Source organism: Peromyscus leucopus, chromosome 22 (assembly GCF_004664715.2).
Source record: "Peromyscus leucopus breed LL Stock chromosome 22, UCI_PerLeu_2.1, whole genome shotgun sequence".
NCBI lineage: Eukaryota > Metazoa > Chordata > Mammalia > Rodentia > Cricetidae > Peromyscus > Peromyscus leucopus.
In genome coordinates, this window is record NC_051081.1 from 106,109 (window position 1) to 129,981 (window position 23,873).

Here is a 23,873-nt window from a genome sequence, read left to right on the forward strand (position 1 = left end):
ACCTTGTGAAGACCTGATATATGAATGGATTCATGAATGAATGAATGAAGCTAGTTTAGACCCCCCTTTGACCCAGGTTCCAGAATCTAACCACACTGCCTCTTCCTGGTCTTCAGACGTCCCTGTCCTATCAACAGGACACTCCCTGCCGGAGTGGCTCTTTTCACTGGAAATCAAGTTTATGACCTCATGCTTAAGCAGTCCAGCAGCTCTCTGGCACCTAGCCACTCCCCAGTCCTGCGTCCTCCACCCCTGGGCATCTTTCTGTTCCTTGGGCATGCCAGCTTCACATACACAGGGCCTCTGTGCATGTTCCCACTCTGCCCAGAACTCTGTCACCTCCACCCTGGGATCAAGAGCGGCCCTACAGCGATGCCCTTCAGATTTCCTGGGATCCTTTTCCCAGGTGCTACCTGGGAAGTGCCCTTAGTGGTGACTTGATCAATGCCTGGGATAGTCTTGCATCCCTGCAGAAGTCCTGGCAGATGAGAGGTGCCCCAAGGACTGTGGTGGGATGAATGGATGAGCTGGTACACAGGGAGATGAGTAAGTGGATAGAAGGGTGGGTGGGGTGTGGATAGGGCTGAAGGTGGGGTGGGTAGATGGATGGCTGGGTGGGTGAGTGGATGGGTGGGTGGGTGGATGGATGGGTTGGTAGATGGATGGGTGGGTGGGTGGGTGGATGGATGGATGGATGGATGGATGGATGGATGGATGGATGGATGGGTGGGTGAGTGGGTAAATGGATGGATGGATGGGTTGGTAGATGGATGAACTAACTAGCTGGGTAGTGGGTGGGTGGATGAAAGAATGGGCTGATGAGTGGATGGGTAGATACATGGATAGATATGTAGATGAACTGAAAGGTAAATGGATGGATGGCATATGAATGGGTGGGTAGAAAGATGAGTGGGTGGATGGATAAGTCAGGAGGCGGATGGGTAGGGGGATGGAAAGATGTGTGGGTGGGGACGGGGCTCTCAGCCTCTGTGTTTGGAGGAAGAGGATATCAAAGTGATCTGTAACTCTGCCTTTATTGGTGTCTCATGTTTGGAGCAGATGGAAGCTCTTACTCCCACGCCCTCCCTGGCATGGACTCCAGAACACCACACAGAGGTACCCAGTCCTCCCTAGGGGCCCCGTGTGCAGAGGCCATTCATTCAGGTGGGGCCCCTAGGAGGTAAGCCACAGTGATTCCAAGAAGGGGCTGGGGTAACACTGAACAGAGAAAGGCCTGCTTGTTCTTGGAATAAAATCGTAGGCTTCTTGAGAGCCGGGGCACGGGGTGGGGTGGGGGACTGTGGAGTGGTCAGACCCCACAGGCGCTCCAGCCCCAGGACTCAGCACAGCTTCCTCCTCAACCTCAGTTATCCCCCCGGGAACCCTGGCAGGTCCACACAGGCACAGCAGACTCACGTCTAACGCTGTGTTTAATTACAGTTGAAGGTCCAGGCAGGTAACAGCCAGGGGGTGCTGAGTGGACGCCACACCTCAGTGAGGTTCCTCTGCCTCTAACTCACCTGGATGCCCTACCATTCCAGGTGAGCCTCAAGGCTGCTCCCCCAGCAGGGGTTTGAGACCCAAAAGCACCTTGACCCCCCACCCCCCAAAGGCAACAGAGCATCTGGGTCCTCAGAGCCCAGCCAGGGCAGGAATCTACACCTGCCCACACGTCATTCTGTGGACACAGCCTGATGTCTCTGCCCCACGGGGAACCGAAGGCAGGGCCTGCATCTGGGGTGTCTTTGTTAAAGGCGACTCGGTCAGTCTTTGGTTTATACTACCTCACCCAAGTTCAGGGTGGAGGCCCAGGCAGGACCAGGGGCTTGGACTCTGACTCTCTCACTGGCCCAGCCAGCCGAGCGCAGCTAGGAAAGGGTGGCTTCCTGAGGCTCATGCGGAAGGAGAAATGATGGCCATTCTGTTTCTGGTGGTTTCAAGGTCCAAAAGAAAGGCTGAGCCCTCAAGGCCATGGCAAGGGCCTTTGGGGGTAGGAGCTGGGCTGAGGACCATCACCTGTGGACAGAAAGAGGTCAAGTTAGGGTGTCCGTGACAGCAGCCACCTCTGTGTTCATTGAACAGAAAGGACCTCAGCAGCCATGGACATACAGCTACCGGGGATTTGGGGTTCCACAAGCTGCTGCTGGGTACCCCAGGGCAATATCTTAACCTCTCTGTGCAGACAAAGATGCTAGCCTCAAAACCTGCCTCAGAACCGTGTGGTCTAAGAGATAGCATAAGGACCCTGAATGTTCATGTCTAGGTTCACAAATTCCTTTGAGGATAAAATAGAACCTTTGTCTGGGTGACATACACCAACCCAGCATGGTACAGATATCGGAGAGGTCCACAGGGCCACATCATTTCAACAGAGCAGTTCTGCCTGCAGCCCTGGCCCCCAGGCAGGAGGAGAGGTTGTCATGGGGACGAAGAACAGCTTGACCTGACCAGCAGCTCTGGGGAAAATTCCACAGTGCCCCCCCCTACTTCCCCCAACCCAGCTCCCACATCCAGCTGCTACCTCCTGCCCTCCCTACCACAGCCACCTCCCTCCTCCTGCTCTGCCCAGAGACCCTGAGGTCATCACGTCTTTCACTCCCTCTCCGTCAGCCCTCCATCCCTTAACACCAAAAGCCCAAAGGTAAGCCGAACCCACCCTCCCCCAGAGAGGAAACCTGGGCAAGCGGCACACAGTAGGGCCAGCCCTTGAAGGGTGGCGTGACTGCCTCTCGGGGCTGGACTTGCTTTGGGATGATAAAATGTTCTGCAATTAGCTGTTGCGACAGCCGCACCACACAGTGAATGTACGAAAGCCACAGGCGGCGGCGCACAGAGTGGGTGACTACCACAGGAACTCCGAAGGCAGCGGGCGGAGCTGGCTACTGGGCACCTGGCTCATGGCTCCCGGGAGACCACTCCGCGCAGGTGCAGCTCGCTCTCCGCAGCCACGATGGGCAGGCCGTTCTTCAGGTGGTAGTCTATGAGGTGACTGATGCTCTCAAACAGCACGTCTTTCGTCCGCACCTGTAGGCAGAGACCTCAGCACCCACCCCAAACACACCCCGCAGGCACGCCCCCACCGGCTTAGACTCCACCCCAGAATCAGCCCCAAGACTCCAGAACCAGAGGCCCGGGATGGTAAGGCACACCCATGATCCCAGTGCTCAGGGAGGCCGAGGCAGGCAGGAGGATTTCGAGTGTAAGGACAGCCCTGCAGAATCTGTCTCAAAAACAACAATAAAAAGCAGAAAAGCTGAGGCATCTCAGTCAGTAACGTGCCTGCTGAGCAATCATGGGGACCTGAGTCTGGATCCCCAACTCCCCGTGAAAGCCTCATGCATCTGTAACCCCGGTACCGAAAGGAGCCTGCTCACCAGCCAACCTAAATCTTAGAGCACCGGCCTCAGTGAGAGACCATGCCTCCAAAGAAAGGGTGGAGCTGTATGCCCTTAGCCCCAGCATTCAGGAGGGCAGAGGCTAACCTGGTCTACAAGCTACAAGCCAACCACTGCTACACATCGAGACCCTGCCTCAAAAAAGGTACAAAGCCCCGGAGAAAGACGCACAAGCACACGTGTGCACAAGACAAGGAAGAAGACAGACACAGGAAGGGGGTGGGGGAGCCAGGAACACAAAGACAGAGATGGTACCGACGTGTCCACAAGCCCAAGACAGCAAGAATCACCAGCCACTCCCAGACTCCAGCAAAGCCCTGGCAGAGGTCTCCCCAGGACAAGCCCTGCCCTTTTAAACTGTATCATTGGTGGTCCTGTGCTTCAGAAACCCAGGAAACCAAGACACCCCTGAAATCACATGAGGGTCCACCTAGACTGTGGTTCTCAACCTGTGGGTCACAAACCCCCTGGGGTTGAAAAACCCTTTCACACAGGGGTCACATATCAGACATCCTGCCTATCAGATACTTATATTACAATTCATAACAGTAGACAATTGAAACGTATGGAGCAGCACTGAAATAGTTGGGGGAGTCACACAACACGAGGAACTGTATTAAAGGGTCACAGCATTAGGAAGGCTGAGAACCACTGCTCTAGACAGTAAAATAACTACGGCTTCCATGGCTGAGAAAGCTCCAAGCCCCCTGGTGTTAGAAGGACTTCCCAAACCCCCGAGTGCTTCAGAAGCAGTCATCTGTGGTTCTCGTGGCGCCAGCAACATCCATGCCAGAGGAACGGGGAGCAAGGTCAGCCATGCTGCCTTTCAAGAGGCAGTCTGTGGTTTAGAAAAATAAGCGGATGGGGCTGGAGAGATGGCTCTGCAGTTAAGAGCACCGGCCACTCTCGGGAGGACCAGGGTTTGATTCCCAGCACCCACCTGGGCATTCATAACCCTCCAGTCCTCTGGGATCCTCCTCTAGCCTCCCAGAATACTACTGCACACACACATGCATGTAGGCAAAACACACATAGACATAAAATAATAATAACAAATTTGAAAATAAAAAGGGAAAATGAACAGAGCTGGGTGTGGTGGTGCACACCTTCAATCCCAGCACTCCGCAGAGGCGGGCAGAGCTCCAAGTTCAAAGCCAGGCTGATGGTCTACAGAGGGAGTTTCACGCCAGACAGAGCTACAGTGAGAATTTGACTAAAAAAAGGGGGGGGGTGACAACTGATTCCACAAAGGATCTGACTTGATAAATTAGAGATCCAGATAAATAAATCATAACTGCCATCCTGCATGTGGGGAGCAGGCACCCAGTGTGGAGGCTGGGGTAGAAGTGCTTCCGTGAACCCCAAAATGCTTTTCAAAGTAGAAATCCCTTTAAAATGTTTTATTACTGTTTTGTTTTGTTTGAGACAATGTTCTCATTCTGAAGTTGCAGGCTGGCCTGAAACTTACTGCAATCCTCCTGCCTCAGCATCCCAAGTGCTAGGGTGACAGGCATGAGTCACCACATTTGGATTCAACATTCTTTTTTATTAATCCCAGCACTCAGGAGGCAGAGGCAGGTGGATCTCTATAAATTTGAGTCTGGTCTTCAGAGCGAGTTCCAGGAAAGCCAGGGCTACACAGAGAAACCCTGTCTCAAAAGAAGAAAAAAAAAAAAAAAAAGCTGGGCGGTGGTGGCGCACGCCTGCACTCAGAGGCAGAGGCAGGCAGATCTCTGTGAGTTCGAGGCCATCCTGGTCTAAAGAGCAGATCAGGACAGCCAGGGCTACACAGAGAACCCTATCTCCAAAAACAAAAAAAAAAAAAAAAAAAAAAAAAAAGAAAGAAAAGAAAGGAAAAAAAAAAAAAAAAAAAAAAAAAAAAAAAAAAAAAAAAAAAAAAAAAAAAGAAAGAAAAAAAAAAAAAAGAAAACTTTAACTGAAAAATGTTTAGTTCTCCAGAAGCTAATGCCAACGAGCTTTTCGACCGTTCGGGATCATTTTCTAAAAACCGGGGCCAACCCTGAAGTCCGGGGCCCCTGCCACCCCTCCTTCCCGAAGAGCCAGCTTACCACGCCCTCGGGGTCCACCAGCAGCAGATGCTTGGGCTGCCCTGCGTGCATGCCTGTGAGGACATACTGCCCCGGGTTGGTGACGCTGTCTCTCACGAGGAAGTCCCCGTCGGCACGAAGCAGCTTCTCCGCAGCCCGACGGCTCATGCGTCCATGGTACCAGGGCTCCTGCCTCAATTGCTCCTCTGTGGGTGCAATGGGGGCCCTGCGGGTAGGGGGACTAGGCCACTGGTCCTCCAAAGGGAGCGGGGCTGCAGCGATGCCTGCTGCCACCGAGCACTCGTGCAGCTTCAGGGCATCCTCGAAGGGTCCTGTGGGTCATGTTTTTTTTCTATTGCTGGGACAGAACCCAGGCCTTCAGGCTTGCCTGGTCAGTCACTCCAGAGTCCCACCCCCAACCCCTCACTGGGGATTCTAGGCGGGGCTCCCCCTGAACGCAGCCCTCCCTGGGGATTCTGGGCGGGGCTCCACCCTGACCACGCCCTCACTGGGGATTCTAGGCAGGCTCCACCCCTGACCACCGCCCCTCACTGAGGATTCTGGGCGGGGCCTTTCACTGGGGATTCTAGCAAGGACTCTATCCCTCAGTCATGTCCCCAGTCCTTGTTTTACTTTTTGAGAGTCTCACCAAGTTGCCAAGGCCAGCCTTGAATTCTTTCTGCCTCATACTCTAACTTTGTTGAATGACCAGCGTGGAGCTGCAAGCCCAGATCTGAAACTTCCTAGGCTCAATCTGGCATTGGGCCGCAGCCTCTGCAACCCCAGCCTTGTGACTGTCGACAAGGTTTACTGGTTCCATTCACTGTCAAAGCTGTCTTCAGAGGAAGCTGAGACACACCAGAACTCCCTTCGCCCTGGCTCTACCCCCATGGACGCCTCTCTTGGCTGACCACATCTTATGCCCTCGGCCTGGCTGACTGTTGGTAACAGGTGGTGGCCTCACCTCCCTAGCTCTGTGGAGCTGTCACTGCTCTGGGCCAGGTGACTTCTCCCAGTCTCGGGACCCTCCGGGGACACAGATCGGCACCCACGTGCCTGACACAGGCCCCACCCACTCCCCTGCCAAGCGGTGACTGGGACCCCACCTCCCCGTGGAAGTCGGGCAAATGGCTGTCGCTCAGGGTCGGCTGCCTCTGCAGGGCGCTCACCCCAACCTGCTTTCCCGCTGTGAGAAGCCAGGAGGCCACGCTGTTCAACAGTGTACAGCCGCCGCCAGCCCACAGCAGGCACTCAGGAGCCCTCTCGCCACAATTGCAGCGATGAGAAGGAATGCAATGGCAGAGGCCTGGGAAATGGCTCAGTGCAAACCTGAGGACCAAAGTTCGATTCCCAGCACCCGTGAGCGAGCTGGGGGCAACGGTGTGTCCTGGTAACTCCAAAACCGAGGAAACGGAGACAGGAGGATCTTGGGGGCTCCCTGGGCAGCCAGCCTAACCTAGTTAGTAAATCCCGGGCCACTGAAAGAACGAGGTGGTTAGCACTGAGCAACAATAGCCAAGGCTGTCCTCTGGCTTCTAAATGCTTATCGGCACACACCAAAGAAAAGCAACGGTAAAGACCGACTGCAAAGATCTGGAGGAAGAAATCTCTAGCCATCTGGGAGGCCCTGAGAGGCAGCACCCCGCAGCACCCAGGTCAGGGGTGGGGCTGACATGAGAATATGAGCATTACAAACCCTTCTGGGAGGAAAGATTAGCCTGGACCATCAGACTGAGTCATCTTCCTGGGGGGGGGGGACCTGGCTCCGCCACCAGTTCTCCCTCCTCAGGATGGCGGTGTGGCCAGAGGAGGAAGGTGGACCAGTTCTCCAACCCCCACATGAGACCCTGAGTTGAGACTGAGACCACCAGAGAGATGTAACCAACAAGGTAGGGACTGCCAGGGCCACTGCCAGGTCAGGGCTCTCCCCTCACTGTGGGCAGAGGCTGGGCTGCCCACAAAAGGGGTTTCAGCCTCACCCATCAGGCCGGCTTGGGCATGGCACAGAAGTCTGCCCCAGCCGACTGAGGTTCATAGTCTGGGACCGTCTACCCTCTGGATTCCCAAGGACACATTCCCCATGCCATCCCAGATCAGACGGAGAACCGGCCACGCACGCATGTCAAACAGGTCCTTCTTCGGGCTGTCCTCAGGCAGCAGAGGTGCCTCAGAAATGTCCTCGGGCTCCATGGCGTCCAGGCCCTGGGTGTTGACATACAGGTGCTCCTCGTAGTCATGTGGCCCTCGAGCATCTGCCTGCACATAGCCATCCCCAGGTGGGGCTGGAAAGGATGGAGGGGCAGCAGGTCAGACGGAAACCCAGAGGCCTTGGAGAGGGGAGCAGGACAGTGAATGGAACAAGACCCAGAGGGAGCAGGAAGGGGCAGGGACGCCACCAGGGTCACTCCACAGGTGGCGTCTCTCCACAGGGGACAAACCCAGGCTTGTTGCAGGAGTAAAGAGCCACACAGTGCTCCAGCTGGGGACAGAGTCTGGTCACACGTGCAAGACTGGGCCAGAGCCCAGATATGCCACAGCAAGCGGGCAGCTCTCTGGCCAAAGGGAGGGTAGGCAGGGGTGCCAAGCTCCAAAGAGCTGGACGCTCACGTGGACCCTCTGTTTAAACAGTAAGAGCCGTGGCTCCCGAGCGCTTGCACTATGTGACCGGCCACATGGTTGAGCTATTCCCACACTCTGCTCCTATTTTAAGGCTGGCGGCCACCTCCTCCCTTTTCATGTGTATGTACTCTGGTTAAACTGGAATGGGTGGATGGCCAGTGAGCCCTGGGGACCCTCCTGTCTCTGTCCTCGACATCGGGACTCCAGACACGGACCATCTCACTCAGCTTTTACCTGGGTGAGAGAGATCAAATATGGCTCTTCTCGCTGTGTTTCCCTTTGTAGTTACTTCTGGAATGGGCCTGTCTCCTGAGGGCTATTCACATCGTGCCAGGTCCTACACACCATCTCCACCCACCCAGGGGTAGCAGGACACCCTGCCCCCCAGCCTCGCCCTCAGGGTCACTGGGGGCTGTGCTAACCTCATGAACAGCCCTGACTTTCATTTCTCCCGTCTGAGCTCAGCTGAGCAGATTTCTCAGAACCCCAGGCAGGAAGTGAGGCTCAGGCAGCAGCAGCTGTGGCCATGCCCTCCTCGGGGAGTGTGAGCCCTGCCTGTATCATCAGCATGATACAGGACACATGGCTCTACCCTCTAAGAGCCCAGACATGTCACTTAGCCTCTGTAAAATGGGGAGAGTAAGAGCTTAATCATAAAATACTGATGGCCACTAAATGTGAATCCAGGAGCCAGCAGGATGTGATGTTCAAGGCCAGTTGGGATGCAGAATGAGACTCTTTATCAAAGTGGGGTTTTTTTGTTTGTTTGTTTTTTGTTTTTGTCCTTTTTGTTTTAAGGAAAACGCACCTATTTGTGAGCAGAAGTTCAAGGTCATCCTCAGCTACATAGTGAATTATTCAAAGCCAGCCTCGGCTACATGTGATCCTCTCTTTATACACACACACACACACAGAGCTGAAAGTCAGAGGGGCTGACAAGACCTGAGATCTGTATGAACACTGACTGGGTCAAGTGGATGCCGGGGGAGAAGCAAGCCAAAGCTACAGCCCCAAATGGGAAGATTAATAAGGCACCAGGTGATCTCTGTCAAGTTCCAGGGCCCCATCCACCTGGGAGTGGGTGCATGGTCCCCACACCGGAGAGGCCACATTGCTTTGCATGGGGAAGTATTATACAGTCATGAAAAGATGAAGAAGTCTGCAGTGAACAGGTGCGGGAAGATTCCACAAAGGATTGTCACTTGGTCATCTATCAGTGAGCTCCGCACTGGAGACAATGGGAAGCAATTCATATTTGAAGTGCTTGAGTGTGCACAGAATTCTGGAAACCTCCAGAGTCGCCAATATGCCTGCCTAGCCAAGGTGCAGGGCAGGAGACACGGTCTCTCAGGAGGGCGGCCCCCTGGAGTTTAGAAGGGTGAGAAGCTGAGTGTGCCCCCAAATGAAGATGCAGGATAGGGGTAGAGCTGGGAGCACACAGCCTGCGGGGCACAACTACACGCAGAGAGGTCTGTCGGGGGTGGGACATTTCAGGGGACCCCAGACTCTGTGAGACCGCACGACCTACCTACTCCAGAGGGACCCATGTCCCAAGGCAAGCCACGGGCATCTCTCCGTGCAGGTGACATTCCCTGCAAGAAAGGCGTGGTGACCCTGGTATGTGCCAGGCCTCTTCCTACCCAGCACCCCTCACCACCCCGAGGACAGCCCCAGGCCCCCTGGCCCCATAGGACAGTGGAGACTGACCTGTCCGAGGCCCCCGAGTGGGACCAGTGTGCAGGGCTGTGTGACAGCCAGCCTGGAGTCCACCAGCCCACCCAGGGGTGGCTCCTTCCCCGGAATGCTGTTGTAGTAATTGTGGTCCGCGGCCTCATCATCGTCACCCCAGGCCGACTCCTCCAGCCCTGTCAGCCTGGGGGCACAGAGCAAGGCTAGAACACTTGTGTGGCCCCATTCCTGTTTATCTCATCTAGACTTCCCAACCCCCCACCTCCACCTGTCAACCACGCCTGCCCCACGGAACACGGGTGACAGTAACCATGATCCATGAGAGGGGACATGGTGCCCCGTGCAGAGGGTTGCCACAAACACCGGCCGCTGTCTGTACTAGAACCGTAAGACATCCCACCCTCCTCTGCTATCAGAAGGGATTCGCCCCTCGAGAGGACAAGGGGGCCGCCACCTGCCAGCCCTCAGGCTAGACGGGATCAATGGGGATGGGGCCACAGGAGGGATTCTGGGCAAAGGAAGGCAGAGGCAGCCGCCTCTGGAGGGCAGAGCTAGCAGCCTGGCCCCGGAACCTGGTGTCTCTTTACCTTTCGGGGGGCACTACGGCCTTGGGGGGACTGTGCAGGTATTGCTTGAAGCGCAGCTCGAAGGCTTGGCCTACAGTGCTGATGATGCTCTGGGCTAGACCCTCACAGCATTCCAAGATGTGGCAGGCTGGGGAGGTCACGGGGTCAGCGCGCCTGTGACCTCCAGCACAGCCCCGCCCCGGGCCCAGGGCCCTGAGCTCCCCTCGGCTCACCTCTCTGGTTGATGGGGTCCTTGGCCACGTAGGCCACATAATCAGTCATGTCCTGGAGAGAGAGGTGGCAGAGGCTAGCCAGGTTCAGCTCCCCGGCGTGGGGGGCAGGGGGCCCAGCTGGGGTCAGGGAAGGCTGCGGTGACAAGGGACACAGGGGTCCGCCCACCCATCTTACCGTGTCTCCGCCGGAAGCGAAGGAGATTGACTGCATATGGTGGTTGGCGATGATCTGTGAGGACAGGGAAGCAGGTGTGGTCACATGTGGTCACCAAGGGCCCTGGCAGGTGAGCCACAGTCACACGGAGTGACGTGGGGACGCTAACACCGCTGAGGCCACAGAGTCCCACCTGGTGTCAGCCCCGCGAGAACCGGACAGGGCCTAAGGAAGGACGCGGTTCGGAGTCACATGACTGTGTGCCCACCTGAACGCAGACACGGCCACACCCTCCATCACACACACACACACACACACGCCACGCACACGCACACAGAGAGGCGCGCACACACACGCACACGCACACACACACACACTCCCAGCAGCCTGTCCCGGGCTCTGGTCTCTGAATGTGGACCAGCTTTGTGTTCATTCCGCTCCTTTACGCGACCCCACCCTGTCTGCTGCCTGTCCCTCGGGTTCCCAAAGTTGTACAGGGATTTGATTTCCTCAGGATTAAAGCGTGCTCTCCTGGGGGAGAAGGAGAAAGGGGGAGCGGGGAGGAGGGAGGAGGGGAGGAGGGAGGAGGAGAGGGGAGGAGGGAGGAGGGAGGAGAGGGAGGAGAGGAGGAGAGGAGGGAGGAGAGGGGAGGAGGGAGGAGAGGGGAGGAGGGAGGAGAGGGGAGGAGGAAGGAGTGGGGAGGAGGGAGGGGAGGGGGGGGGGGGGGGGGGGGGGGGGGGGGGGGGGGGGGGGGGGGGGGGGGGGGAGGAGTGGGAGGAGTGAGGAGGGGAGGAGGGAGGATGGTGAGGAGTGGGGAGAGGGGAGGAGGAGGCTCCTAAGACTTAACATGACAAAACTCACAAGACTCACAAGCTGAAACTGAGGCTTCAGTGGCCACGTCTTCCCAGAAGCCTCTAGGACCCTTCAGCGGGACCACGGGCTCGGGAGGAGACGAACGGGCAATGTCCCTCCCACCAGCGGCGGAGCTTGGGCATCAGACTGCCCGGCCCCCCCTGCCCGCTGCTCCGGGCCCTGCTCCGTGCGCCCTGCTCCCGCCCTGCCCCCCTGCTCCCCGCCCCCCCCCCTGCTCCTGCTCCAGGCCCTGCTCCTGCTCCGCCCCTCCTGCTCCCGGCCCTGCTCCTGCTCCCCCTGCTCCTGCTCCGGCCCTGCCCCCCCCCCCTCTCCCGCCCTGCTCCCGGCCCTGCTCCTGCTCCCGGCCCTGCTCCTGCTCCGGCCCTGCTCCCGCCCTGCTCCCCCGCTCCCGGCCCTGCTCCTGCTCCCGGCCCTGCCCCCCCTGCTCCGGGCCCTGCTCCCCTGCCCGCTGCCTTCCTCTGCCTATCCCCAGGCTGTGTCCAGCGTGGTCTTCCTTCTCCGTTAACGGCAGCTCCTCCCATGCTGCAGGTCCCAGCCTCTGTGTGGGGCAGAGGCCCCACCTTCTAGACCCCCCCCTCACTAACCCGCTGGGCTGCTCGGAAGACCCCCCCCTATGCAGGGCACCACACCCCGCACTCTACCAGCTGAGTCCCCGCCCGCAAGCACGTTCCTCTGGCACCAGCTGCATCTGATGTGAGGCAGCTTGCCCCGTGTCCGATGTGAGATGGATGCCATGTGTGGCCCTGCGTGCCATCCTGCACCTCGGCATGTGCTACACCAGCAGCAGCCAGGAGGGTCAGAGACGCGTGGATGGAAGGAATGCTCGCTGCAGAACTATGGCTGTGATCACTGTTGACAAACTCAGCCTGTGCCTTGCTAGCGATAAAATTCCAGCTCAGACTTCCTTGGATCTCAGATCTACCAGGGCAAAGTGAGAATTTACGCACTAGGAGAGCCAGGTCTGCCACATACCTGATGGCCTGGTTAGGGTTGGAGTTAAGGCTAGGGGTTGGGGTAGGTTGCAATCGGGGTTAGTGTTAGAAGTGCGACTGAAGTCAAGCACCGTGACCCATGCCTTTAATCCCAGCAGAGGCAAGTGGATGATCTCTACAAGTTTCCATGTAGCCAGGCAAGGCTACGTGGTGAGTCTTTGCCTCAAAACAAAACAGTGGGGTTGGGATGGAGGTTGGAGCTAGAGTTGGGTAATCAGAATTAAGAGTTGGGCTTGGGGTTCAGGTGGTTAGAGTCGGAATGGGGTTATTGTTGGGGTCAAGGTCTTCCCGCAGCCTGTTCCCCACGGTGAGTCCCTCAGCAGGGCCTGCCCACCCTGCCTCAGTCTATCCTCATTTCAGTCCCCCCCCCCACAACACCCGGGCATGGCCCCTCTCCAGGACAACTGCTCAGCCAGCCCTGCATTGCCCCAGTTCCCAGAGATGGGAATGCCACGGTCACTACTCTCAGGACGGACTCCAGACTCCTCCCAGGTTCATGCTGTCCTTTCCCCCCAGGAGATGCCTCCCCTCCCCACGTCCAGGGGGAGCCCACTTCCAAGTCCTCAGAGTGCACAATGCAGAGAATGGTCCCCGGCCGCCACCCACTCCAGCCCAGGTGCCCTCCCGGACAACTGCCAACACATCCTGCCCTCGGGTGGCCTTGCCCTGCAGAAAGGCAGCAAGCAGACCCTTCGGATCCTGGCTACTGGGGACTTCGTGCCCATAGTGACCCCCACGCCCTGGCTCCACCTCAGCGGGCATCACATGTTTCTGGGCATCTTAAGGATCCTGCAGATTATAGGAGGGGCCTGCCAGGTGGGTGTGGCCGAGAGCTTTGAGGTCGGGTGGGGCCAAGACAGGGTGAAGGGTTTGTAGATGGACAGAGCCAAGGGTAAGGCCCAGGGGTTGGTTCACCAGTGGGTGGAATTGAGGGTGGGGCCAGATAGGACTGTGGACTGGCTTGAAAGTGGGCATGGCGGGGTCCACGGTGGCACTGACGGAGCCGCAGCAGCGCTGAGGGTGGGGATGTGGATGGAGCTAGCTGTGGAGGGACGGAAGTCACGCGGTGGTGGCAGGAGCAGACGGACCTCTGAGTTCGAGGCCAGCCTGGTCTACAGAGCGAGATCCAGGACAGCCAGGGCTACACAGGGAAACCCTGTCTGGAAGTATGGGACTGAGAAGAATGATGCTGGGTTGTGGGTAGTGGGGGTGGAGCCAAGATCAGGATGTGGGTGGGGTGAGATGGCAGGGTTGTAGGCTGGGCAGAGGTGGGGTTGTGGGTGGCGGGCAGTGGCTCCCACCTGGCGGGTGGCAGGAACAGAGAGGTTGAGGCCATCCACAGAGATGTTCACCGAGATGCTCATGCCAGCGAAGCGCAGGTTGCTCTTCCCCAGGATGGAGGCCAGCGCCTTGTTGGGGGCCTGGGAGGGTAGAGTGTGCCACCTGAGTCAGATGCCCGGGGCCAGAGCGGCTCTGGGTGGCCACAACGTTCCCTGCAGCCTCCCAAGACGCACACTAGCTCTGCAGGACCACAGGCGGCACCCACCTTCTTCTTCCAGGAGCCCCGGACACCTGGCACGGCCTCATGGAGCCGGCTGATGGCTTCCCTGCGGAAGGGGGAGACCGAACTTAGAAACACCAGGGCCGGGGGCCAGGAGACAAGCCACGGAAAGCCGGGCGTGATGATCCCTTTGCTCAGGAGGCAAAGGCAGAAAGACAGTAAGATCAATGCCAGCCTAGGCTTCATGAGAGCAGGTGGTGCAAAGGCCTAGGGCCACAGATAGGACACGGGGCTGATGGGAAGTGAAGAGTCCTGGGTACCCAGTGTCCATGCACACACAGCATGGTCCGCCCACCCACTGGGGTATTACTCAGCCCTGAAGAGGAGTGAAGGTCTGACATGCGCCACAGCATGGAGGGACCGTGAGGACACTTGTGACCGTGAGACATGTGGTTAATCACCCAGGGGTGAGCCTCAGGGGACATGTGCAGAGGGCTATCTCGATTGTGTTGAGACAGAGAGAGCTATCCACTATGGTGGCACCATCCCTAGGCAGGGGATCCTAGACTGTGTACAAGTGAACAAAGCAAACTGAGCGTAAACATGCACATGTTAATTCATCTCTTCTGTTCCCTATTATGCCTGTGATCCTCAAGCAAATTTGACTTTATTATCTATCTATTATTTGATTACATATTTATTATGATGAGCAGATCCTCCGAGCTTCTGCCTGATGCACTTCCCTCTGACGCTCTGAGTGAGCTAAATAAATCCCGTCTCCCTTGAATGGCTTTTCTCAGGGTCTCGTCAGAGCGGCACCCAGTGACTAAGACAGAGACGCAAGGCCGCGGTGTGGGGCTCCCTGCGAAGAAATGCCCGGAGACAGGAAGTGGATGCGTAGGTGCTGGGTGGGCTGTGGGCAGATAACTGCTCATGAGAACAAGGCTTCCTTTTAGGGTGTTGGAATGTTCTGGAAATAGATCAGGTGGCTATAAAACACTATGCAGAGGTATTTTAAAACAAGGAATTGCGGTGTACAGGGGTGGGTTGTTGGGGCAATAAATCCTGTCTACTGTTTTTGTTTGTTTCTTGAGACAGTCTCATTCTGTAGCCTAGGCTAGCCTGGTCATGGCAAACCTCCTGCCTCTGTCTCCCAAGTGCTAGAATTCCAGGTGTGAGTCACCACACCTGGCTTTGTGTCTTAGTTGTTTTGTTTGTTTGTTTTTGTCTTGTTTTGTTTTTTTTCCAGACAAGGCTTTGCTGTGTAGCTTTGAAGCCTGTCCTGGAACTCGCTCTGTAGACCAGGCTGGCCTCGAATTCACAGAGATCCACCTGGCTCTGCCTCCTGAGTGCTGGGATTAAAGGCGTGCGCCACCACTGCCCAGCTGTGTCTTAGTTTTTAGGTTCACAACAACTGGAATAAACAAAGCCTTTCCCATCACCCTCCGGAAGTCACACCCCACTGTAGGGCAGGCTGAAGGGAAACCGAGTCTGGGGAACGTCCTTCAGAGCCGAGACGCACAGCTGACGAGTAGCCGGTGCTGAGCCGTCTTCCACTGTCTTTGGGCGCCTGGCAGGTCACCTCCACCCCACTATGCCACCCTCAAGAGGCCTCATGATGGACGGCCAACTGCGACCCGAGCTCCCAGCCCACTCCAAGGCCTCACCTCGTCACTTGCGTTCGGGTGTTGAAATCCAGAGACCGCATGGATCGGAGCACCTCAATACAGCCCATGTACTGGGGAGAGAGAGTGTGATCAGTCAGCAGGGTGAGCCCAGCCCAGGAGCTGGTTCTCTGCAAAGAACTTAACTTTCTCTCCAGCGATCCAGAGCTCTCCTCCCTCCCTGACATCTACAGCCACTGCCCCAGGACCTTTACGCCTGGTGTCCTGGATCTACCCTCCCCACCTAACACTGAGTCCTGCGCATCCCCGACCCCAAGGCTCAATTTCAATGTCCAGGTTCTGATGCCGGATGGTGGCATGCGCGTTCACTGAGTCCAGTCACCACCCACAGGACTGGCAGACAAGATCCAGACAGGGACCATCTGGCTGGCAAAGAGGCAAACATCAGCCAGCCGCCTTCCACAGAAACCTCATAGCTGTAGTTCGGTAGGTAGAGCACTCGCTCAGCATGTATTAGGCCCTGGGCTCCATCCCAAGCACCCCATAAATGCGGTGTGGTGGCACACACCTGAGGAGGCAGGAGGATGAGGAGGATGAGGAGGTGAAGGCCATCTTTGGCCACAAAGGGAGTCTGTTTTGTGTTGCTTTTTGTTTTTCGAGACAGGGTTTCTCTGTGTAGCTCTGGCTGTCCTGGATCTCACTCTGTAGCCCAGGCTGGCCTTGAACTCACAGAGATCCGCCTGCCTCTGCCTCCTGAGTGCTGGGTTTAAAGGCGTGCGCCACCACTGCCCAGCTATATAGGGAGTCTGAGGCCAACTTGGCATACAGAGACCCTGTCTCAAAAGAAAAGGAAACTTTGTGGGCCTCTATCTAGACAAACATCTCGGTAGAAAGGGCACAGTCAGAGGAACACAGGAGGAGCAAAGCGGAACCTTCAGTACATCCACCACCTAGCTTCCCCTCTGGAAGGGAAGCTGGCATGGGGGTGCACACCTGTCATCCCAGCACTCAGGAGGCTGAGGCTACCCTGAGCTGCATAGGGAGACTGTCTCAACAGAAGGGGGGAGCGAGGAATCTAGCTAGTAGAGGAAGTGACCAGAAATGACTGCCACTTCCTTCCAACCCCATCTCGGCAGCTGGTGGCACAGCCTCCATCCACACGCTGTGTGTGTGTGTGTGTGTGTGTGTGTGTGTGTGTGTGTGTGTGTGTGTGTACATGTGAGGTTTCCTGGAACTGGAGCCGCCCAGCTGTGGGAGCTGGGAATCAAGGCAGGTCCCTCTACAAGAAGGCTCTTAACTAACACCGAGGCGTCTCCCCAGCCTGTCGCTGACTTATGTCTCATCAATTAATTTATTTTGGAGTCCTGCTTGTTGCCGAGGCTAGCCCCAAACTCCAGGCTTTGAGACATACTGCAGCTTCCCCATTCCCCAAGTGCTGGGACCGTGTATACACACGGCCGCACCCAGCTTATTCTGTAATTTTGTATTATTTGTTTACTTAGGTTGTTCGGGGGACAGGGACTCATGTAGCCCAGGCTAGCCTCAAACTCACTATATAATCAAATATGACCTTACACTCCTGACCCTCCAGTCGCCACCTTCCAAGTGCTGGGATTCCAGCCATGTGCCACCATGACCACCTCTCAGGTAAAATAAAATAAAAAGATCAATGCATACAGCCCACCAGCCCTGTGCCGTGTGGGCAGATTCCCCGTGGGTGAGGAGAAGTCAGTCGAGGCACCTACTGTCCTGTCCCCTCTCAGCACGGGACCCACCACAGCCCTCCTCTTGCAGAGACTGCCTCGGTTTCTCCTAAGGGGTTCCAGCGCTGACGGTGCTGACACAGGTGGAATGAGTTCCACAGTCACAGAGTGACGGCTGAATTCGCCGTAGCCAAATAAATCGCTTTGCAGCCCAAGTAGATCCCCTCATGCAGACACACAGACACTAAGCTCTGACTGTGCTCTCTCCAAGTTTACACTAAACTGGCTGCCCTCTGCGCTGGAGAGGCTGAACAAACACGGCCCGTGGGAGAAAACGGCCCACAGTGGTAAAACGAGGCAAGTGATTTTTATGAATTTATACGATACGATTTCCAAAGGCTGCTGCTCGGAGACGAGAGGGAAGGGGGAGTCATCACCAGGACGTTTGTGTGACTCGACGTGAAGGTACACGGGGGTGCATGCTCAGTTTGCATTCCCAAGTACATGGACTCAGCAGTCAGGCTGCCTACAGGCAGAGGACCAGGATGCCCCCGACACTCTAAAGTGACAATCAATACATCACCCCTCACAGGCCACGTGATGATTTTGCCAGCACAGTATCAGCAAGGGGAACAGGGTCTCAGAAGCACAGGGACCTCGGATGCATCCCTGGCAGTCATCTAAGGTGATATGACTGTCTAAGATGCAAGGCCAGGAGCTGGATGAAGTGCCTTGTCCCAGCCAGGCTGCTCACATGCAAAAGGGTATGAAGAGGGCACTCAGGGACCCGCCCGGTATGGAACCGCCAGGAAGGGGAGTCTGCGCTCACGTCTCTGGGCCCCATGGGAGCAGGACAGGAGGAGCTGGGCAGATGGAGCGGCAGTGCCAGGCCAGAAGTGGGAGCCAGAATATAGCTGGAAAGCCAAGGCCACAGACCCTGGTGTTACAGGGTCCATTCACTCTGGGTGGAAGAGGTACAGGGGAGCTACAGACAGAAGCGAGCCGAGCACCTCACCTAAGGGATGGGTGGTCAGTGAGGGATGAGTGGGAAGATGGGTGGATGGATGGATGAATGGGTGGATGGATGGGTAAATGAATGGATGATTGTTGGATGGGTGCGTGGGTGGGCGAGCAGGTGGGTGGATGGATGGCTGATGGCGAGCTTGTCAGTTCATGGACAGAGAAGAGTAACGATAAATGACAATATGGACTCCCTATCGGGCATGTCCACTGCGTGGCACATCAGAGGGCATCAGCCAGGCTCCCTGCTTTGGAAAGGCCCCGTTGCCCCCAGATCCCTCATTCCTGGCCCTTGTCTCTGTCAGTGACAGTGCCCCAGGCCCTACAACATGTCTCACTCTGTCCTTCTGGGGGCCTAGGGAGCGTATGACTCATGGGACAAGCATGAGGACCTGAGTTCAAACCCCCAGTACCCACATAAAAAGTGGAGCATTGTGGTATACACTGATAACCCCACTGTTAGAGATGCAAAGAGACGCAGAATTCCTAGGACTTCCTTGCTGCCCAACCTTGCCCAATTGGTGAGCTACGGGCCAGTGAGAGTACATGTGCACATGCATCACACACACACACACATCACACACACACACACACACACACACGTATGCACGCACACACGTATGCACGCACACACGCACAAACACGCACACATGCACAAACACGCACACATGCATGCACGTGCACACACGCATGCACTCGCACACACGCATGCACACGTGCACACACACATGCACGCACAAACACACATACACACATGCACGCACACACATACACTTGCACACACACATACACGCACAAACACGCACACACACATGCACGCGCGCACACACATACACGCACGCACACATGTACGCATGCACACACACATGCACACACATGTACACACATGCACACACACGTACACACATACTAAGGGAGGAGGGTTGTGCTACAGGGAATGGAGCAGCCACGTGTCACAGTCACCATCAGCTGGCACGCCTCAAGACATACACGTGCAAGGGCCCTAGTCGGTGTGGTTCTGGAGCCACACGGCCCTGTTCTGGCTGGTCAGTCAGGAAAAGCACCAAGAACGTGGGCGGCAGGAAAGAAAGCCCTTTCTCCAGGACCACCGCCCCCAGGAGAGGAGCTAGCCCGGGCAGCCAAGACCCTGAGGATGAAGATCAGGTCTCCAGGGACCACCAGACAATCCCCACAAGGACAGGGCCTACTTCCATCCACGCTCTAGAGGCCAAAGACCAGGATCCAGGTCTGCTGGGGCTGAGCTGCCTCCAGAGGCTCCACAGAGGCCCTTCCTGCCTCTCCCGGGTCCGCTGAGTCTTTTGGTTGGGGCCACACCACTCACTCTGCCTGAACCGTCACAGCCTCCTTCCCCATGTCTTCCCATGCACTGTATTTGTAAGGTCAGCAGTCACCAGATTCGGGACTTAGCCTTCCTGGCCCAAGCCCATCTCCACTGACTACATCTGCAGAGATGCCGTGCCCATGTCTGGCTGCATTCTGGGGTACCAGGTGAGCATGAATTTGGAGGGGCACCTTCGCCCCAGTACAAATGCCCACAACCTGGGTGCCTGACGGAGCCGCTGGATTAGCCAATGCAAGCTGCCCACCCAGGACCTCTGTCTTCTGACACGCCCCTCCTGGTTTGAGCCCCTCCAACAGGGCTGGCAGTGACCACTCCTGGGAAAGTCTCAGGTGGCCCTCTGCTTCCTCAGTTCTGCAGCTCAGAAAACATCCCATGTGGTGACACTGGTTCCCAGATAAACCTAGATTGCCGTTGTTTGGCCTGAGCTCATCCGCAGGGTCCCTTCTGCCACAGGCTGTGGTCACAGGGACCCAACGTGGGGGGTCACCAGTCTACTGGCCACAGAGGCCTGTGAGAGCATGTCAGGGTGCCGGGTCCTGCAGGCAGAGCCTCTGACTGATACCTGACAGCAACTATCCATAAATAAGGATGGCACCGCCTCCCTCAGGGGTCAGAGTCCTGCTCAGAGGGATCCTTGTGATCATTCCCCTGCCCCCTGCTCTGACCTTCCCGTTGTCAACCAGGAGGCCGGCCTGGCTCTCCATATTCACATTGTCAAGGCTCAGGCTGCTTCACCCACACGCCTTTCTGCCCTGACCATTTCTAACATGGACACCATTCTGCATACCCCCAGTCACCCACGTCCGAGCCACGTCAGCTCTCCCCACACCTCCCACGTCTCCCTTGAATCCCTGTAGCCCCCTCTGTGCCCCATGATGCTTTTCTGACAACACCCCTGAAAAGATCCTTTGGAAACCCCAAGCTCCATCTTATCCACGTCTCCCACTGTTACTGGAAAATTCCAGATCTGCCCCCGGCCACAGGGCCTTTGCCCTGGTTGTGTCCTGCCAGAAGAGTCTCCTGTGCTGGGGGTTTCCACAATTTCTGGTCTCAGCCCTTGAGAGACGTCTTCCAAACCACTGTGACTGGAGAAGTTACAGCTCCCACCGACGTCATCCGATTTTACCGTCCCTGCTCCTTCGGGACCCGCAGTCTTCCCATGGGCTGTCTTCTGGTGTATTTATTATCTGTGTCTCCCGCTGCAATCTAAGACTTGGCAGACAGGGACCAGAGATTCCCCACACCCTCTACAAGGTCACTATTCCACCAGGGCTGATCTAAACACCACACTGCTTACACCCCAACATCAGGAGCCCCAACAACGACAGTTTCTGAACTCTCAACACATATCCACCAGACAGGACAGGGCCCTGGAAGAACTGGGTGTGAGGCAGCTGAATGAATGGGATGCTCTCTCACAGTGTGACACCAGAAGCCAGCTGAACATCAAACCAGACACGGGAGAAAGGGGACGGAAGCCAGAATGTGGGCACGAGCTACAGAGGGCACTCAGATCCCGCACGCGAGGAGCCAGAGGGGATCCAAACATGGCCTGAGCGCTGCGGGGACCCACAGCCACAGCCGGCACCAGGCACGCACCCAGAGGCTTCAGTGTCAAGGCTGAAGCGCTGGAGGGTGATCAATCATCCGAGCTACTGCAGCCATGGACCCAGGCGAGGGACAGAAGACAGCAAGAGTGCTCTCACTCCCTTCTGGAGGCTGGTCTGTGCAGATGGCGCTCCCTCTGAGGCTCCACAGAGGGTCCCCTTCCACAGGGGGCTCCCAGGAATCGCCAGTGGCCCCATGCCCACCTTCTTTTTCTTTGGATATGTAGCCCAGGCTGGCCTAGAACTCTTGGCAATCCTTCTGCTTCGGCCTGAATGCTGGGATTACAGGTGTGCCCCACCATTCTCCGCTGAACTCACTTCCAAAAAAGGTCCTATTTGTAGATCCCCACTGGAGGGCTCACCCAGCCCAGGGAGGAGGGAAGTGACACTGTGCGGAAAGTGACATCCCCGTGGGGAAAACAGGGCACAGTGAAAGACACAAACACCCTCTCAGCATCCTAGTCCAGGACATCCAACAAGCAATTCTGGGATCGCTTGTCATCTCATAGATTGTGGTGGGCATGACACCAGACTAGGGTGCCCATCAGACTAGGAGCATCACGGAGCAGCTTACTTTCAAGTGGTCGATCAAACTGCACACACAGGGATTGATGCTTGGAGTGAAGATAAAATGTCCTGGGGACAAGTGGGAGACCATCCCCCACACCGCATCCCTTGCAAAGGTCACAATAAAAACCTGGTAGGGGGCCGGGGGTGGTGGTGGCACACCTTTAATCCTAGGACTCGGCAGGCAGAGGCAGAGCCAGGCGGATCTCTGAGTTCGAGACCAGCTTGGTCTACAGAGCGAGTTCCAGGACAGCCAGGGCTGTTATATAGAGAAACCTTGTCTCGGAAAACAAAAAAACCTGGTTGGGGGGTGGGGATTGAAGCAGGCGCTCATTGGATACAGATCTCGCTCATTGGATACAGATCTCACTCATTGGTTACAGATCTCGTCTGGCATAAACAAGGCTTTGAGTTCCACCCCCAGCACCATATAGACGGGGTATGGTGGATGACTGTCACCCCAACATTCGCAAAGTGGAGGCAGGAGGATCAGGAATTCAAGGTCATCCTTGGCTACCTAGTGACTTCCAGGCCAGCCCGAGCTACAAGAGACTCTGTTTCAAAAACAAAACAAAGAATAAAGTTCCGGGAGTGGCGGCACACATCTAACACCCCAATATCCGGGAAGTGGATGAGGCAGGATTGGCGGCTGGCAGTTGGAGATTGAAATTCTCTCCCCAAATCCCTACCCCCTCCCACCCCTGCCAAAATAAAAGGGATAAACATAGCCAGGCCCATTCACTACAGCAGTTCTGGTGTCGACTCTGGAGCCCTGAGCGAGCTTAGGTTCCACGCTCCATCCAAGGTCTTTGCGTGTTCCCACTAAATAGCTGCAAAGTCGCTTTTCCTGAGGCTCGGAGGGTGACGGGGTCTTCCGCTCCCGGCCTCACCTAGGGACCTCTCGCGCCCAATAGCGGTGGGGGGGGTAATAGCCTGCGCATGCGTGTGTCCCCTCCCCACCTGCGCCCTCTCCCCGCCCCTCCCCACGTGACGCCGTGGGAACTCGGACCCCAGTGCCTGCGGGTGGGGGCGGCCAAGAAGCGCGCACTAGAAACGGGGGTTCCAGGGTAGTGGGGTGAGCTCACTTGGCTCTGGGGATCCGGGAGACCAAACTGGAGGGAGTCCCCCACCCCGGCGTGCGGGTAAGGAGGCTGGGCGCACTCACCCGCACGATGTAGGAGACCCCGGGCCCCAGGACCCTAGCGTCGGGGTGCAGCCAGCCGTGCGCCGGCTTGTGGATGAAGCCGCCCTTACGCGCCCACTCGTCGGCGACGTCGGGGGTCCCCCGCGCGCCCCGCGCCCCTGAACCCCGGCAGCGGCCAAGCGCGGGCAGCGGGCAGGGCGCGGCACAGCGCGGTTCACAGGCGCCCAGCACGGCGGCCAGCGCGGGGACCCCGGGCTCGGGTTGTGCCTCTGCCGCCCCCGCTGCGCGCGCCGCCGCCGGACCGCGACCCAGGAAGCCGCCGGGCGCCGCGAACTTCCACTGCGGCATGCGCGGCAGCAGCGCGCAGAAGGTGGTGGGCGCCTCGGGCTCGGGGGCCGCGCGGCCACCCGGACCCTGCGTCATGGCCGCGGCCGCCGAGGAGCCCCGGCTGAGCCTGGCGCCGAGCCGCGCGCTCCTCCCCGCCGGGTGATGTCACCGCCTCGCGCAGCGCGCAGCCGCGGGGGGCTGCGCTCCTGGGACCCCGGCCCTCCGCTGGCGGCACCGCATCCGACCCTGCACGGCCTGCCGGGAGCTCCCGGAGCGGCTGTCCAGTCACGCTCTGACCGATGGGGAAACTGAGGCTAGGGGTCCCAGATGGGAGGTGGGGCGGGATCCTCCAACCTCGAAGTCCCCCTTCGCCCCCGCTCCAGCACCACCCTACCCTACCCTTTTTCTAAATGGAGAAACTGAGGCCTAGGGTCGCAGGTGCGGGGC

At 57.2% G+C, this 23,873-nt stretch overlaps 1 protein-coding gene across 1 annotated transcript; it reads right to left on the reverse strand.

Moving 5' to 3' along the window:
* Positions 1-1,015: 1,015 nt before the first annotated feature.
* Positions 1,016-23,584, reverse strand: Shc2 (SHC adaptor protein 2). The gene is made up of 13 exons (XM_028858557.1): positions 23,121-23,584; positions 15,738-15,808; positions 14,116-14,176; positions 13,871-13,990; positions 10,726-10,779; positions 10,551-10,602; positions 10,339-10,465; positions 9,770-9,935; positions 9,591-9,654; positions 7,561-7,725; positions 5,465-5,775; positions 2,891-3,024; positions 1,016-2,016 (listed from the first exon to the last, which is right to left on the reverse strand). The coding sequence occupies exons 1-12, from the start codon at positions 23,520-23,522 to the stop codon at positions 2,896-2,898; spliced, it is 1,722 nt and encodes a 573-aa protein (XP_028714390.1). The 5' UTR covers positions 23,523-23,584; the 3' UTR covers positions 1,016-2,016; positions 2,891-2,895.
* Positions 23,585-23,873: the final 289 nt, after the last annotated feature.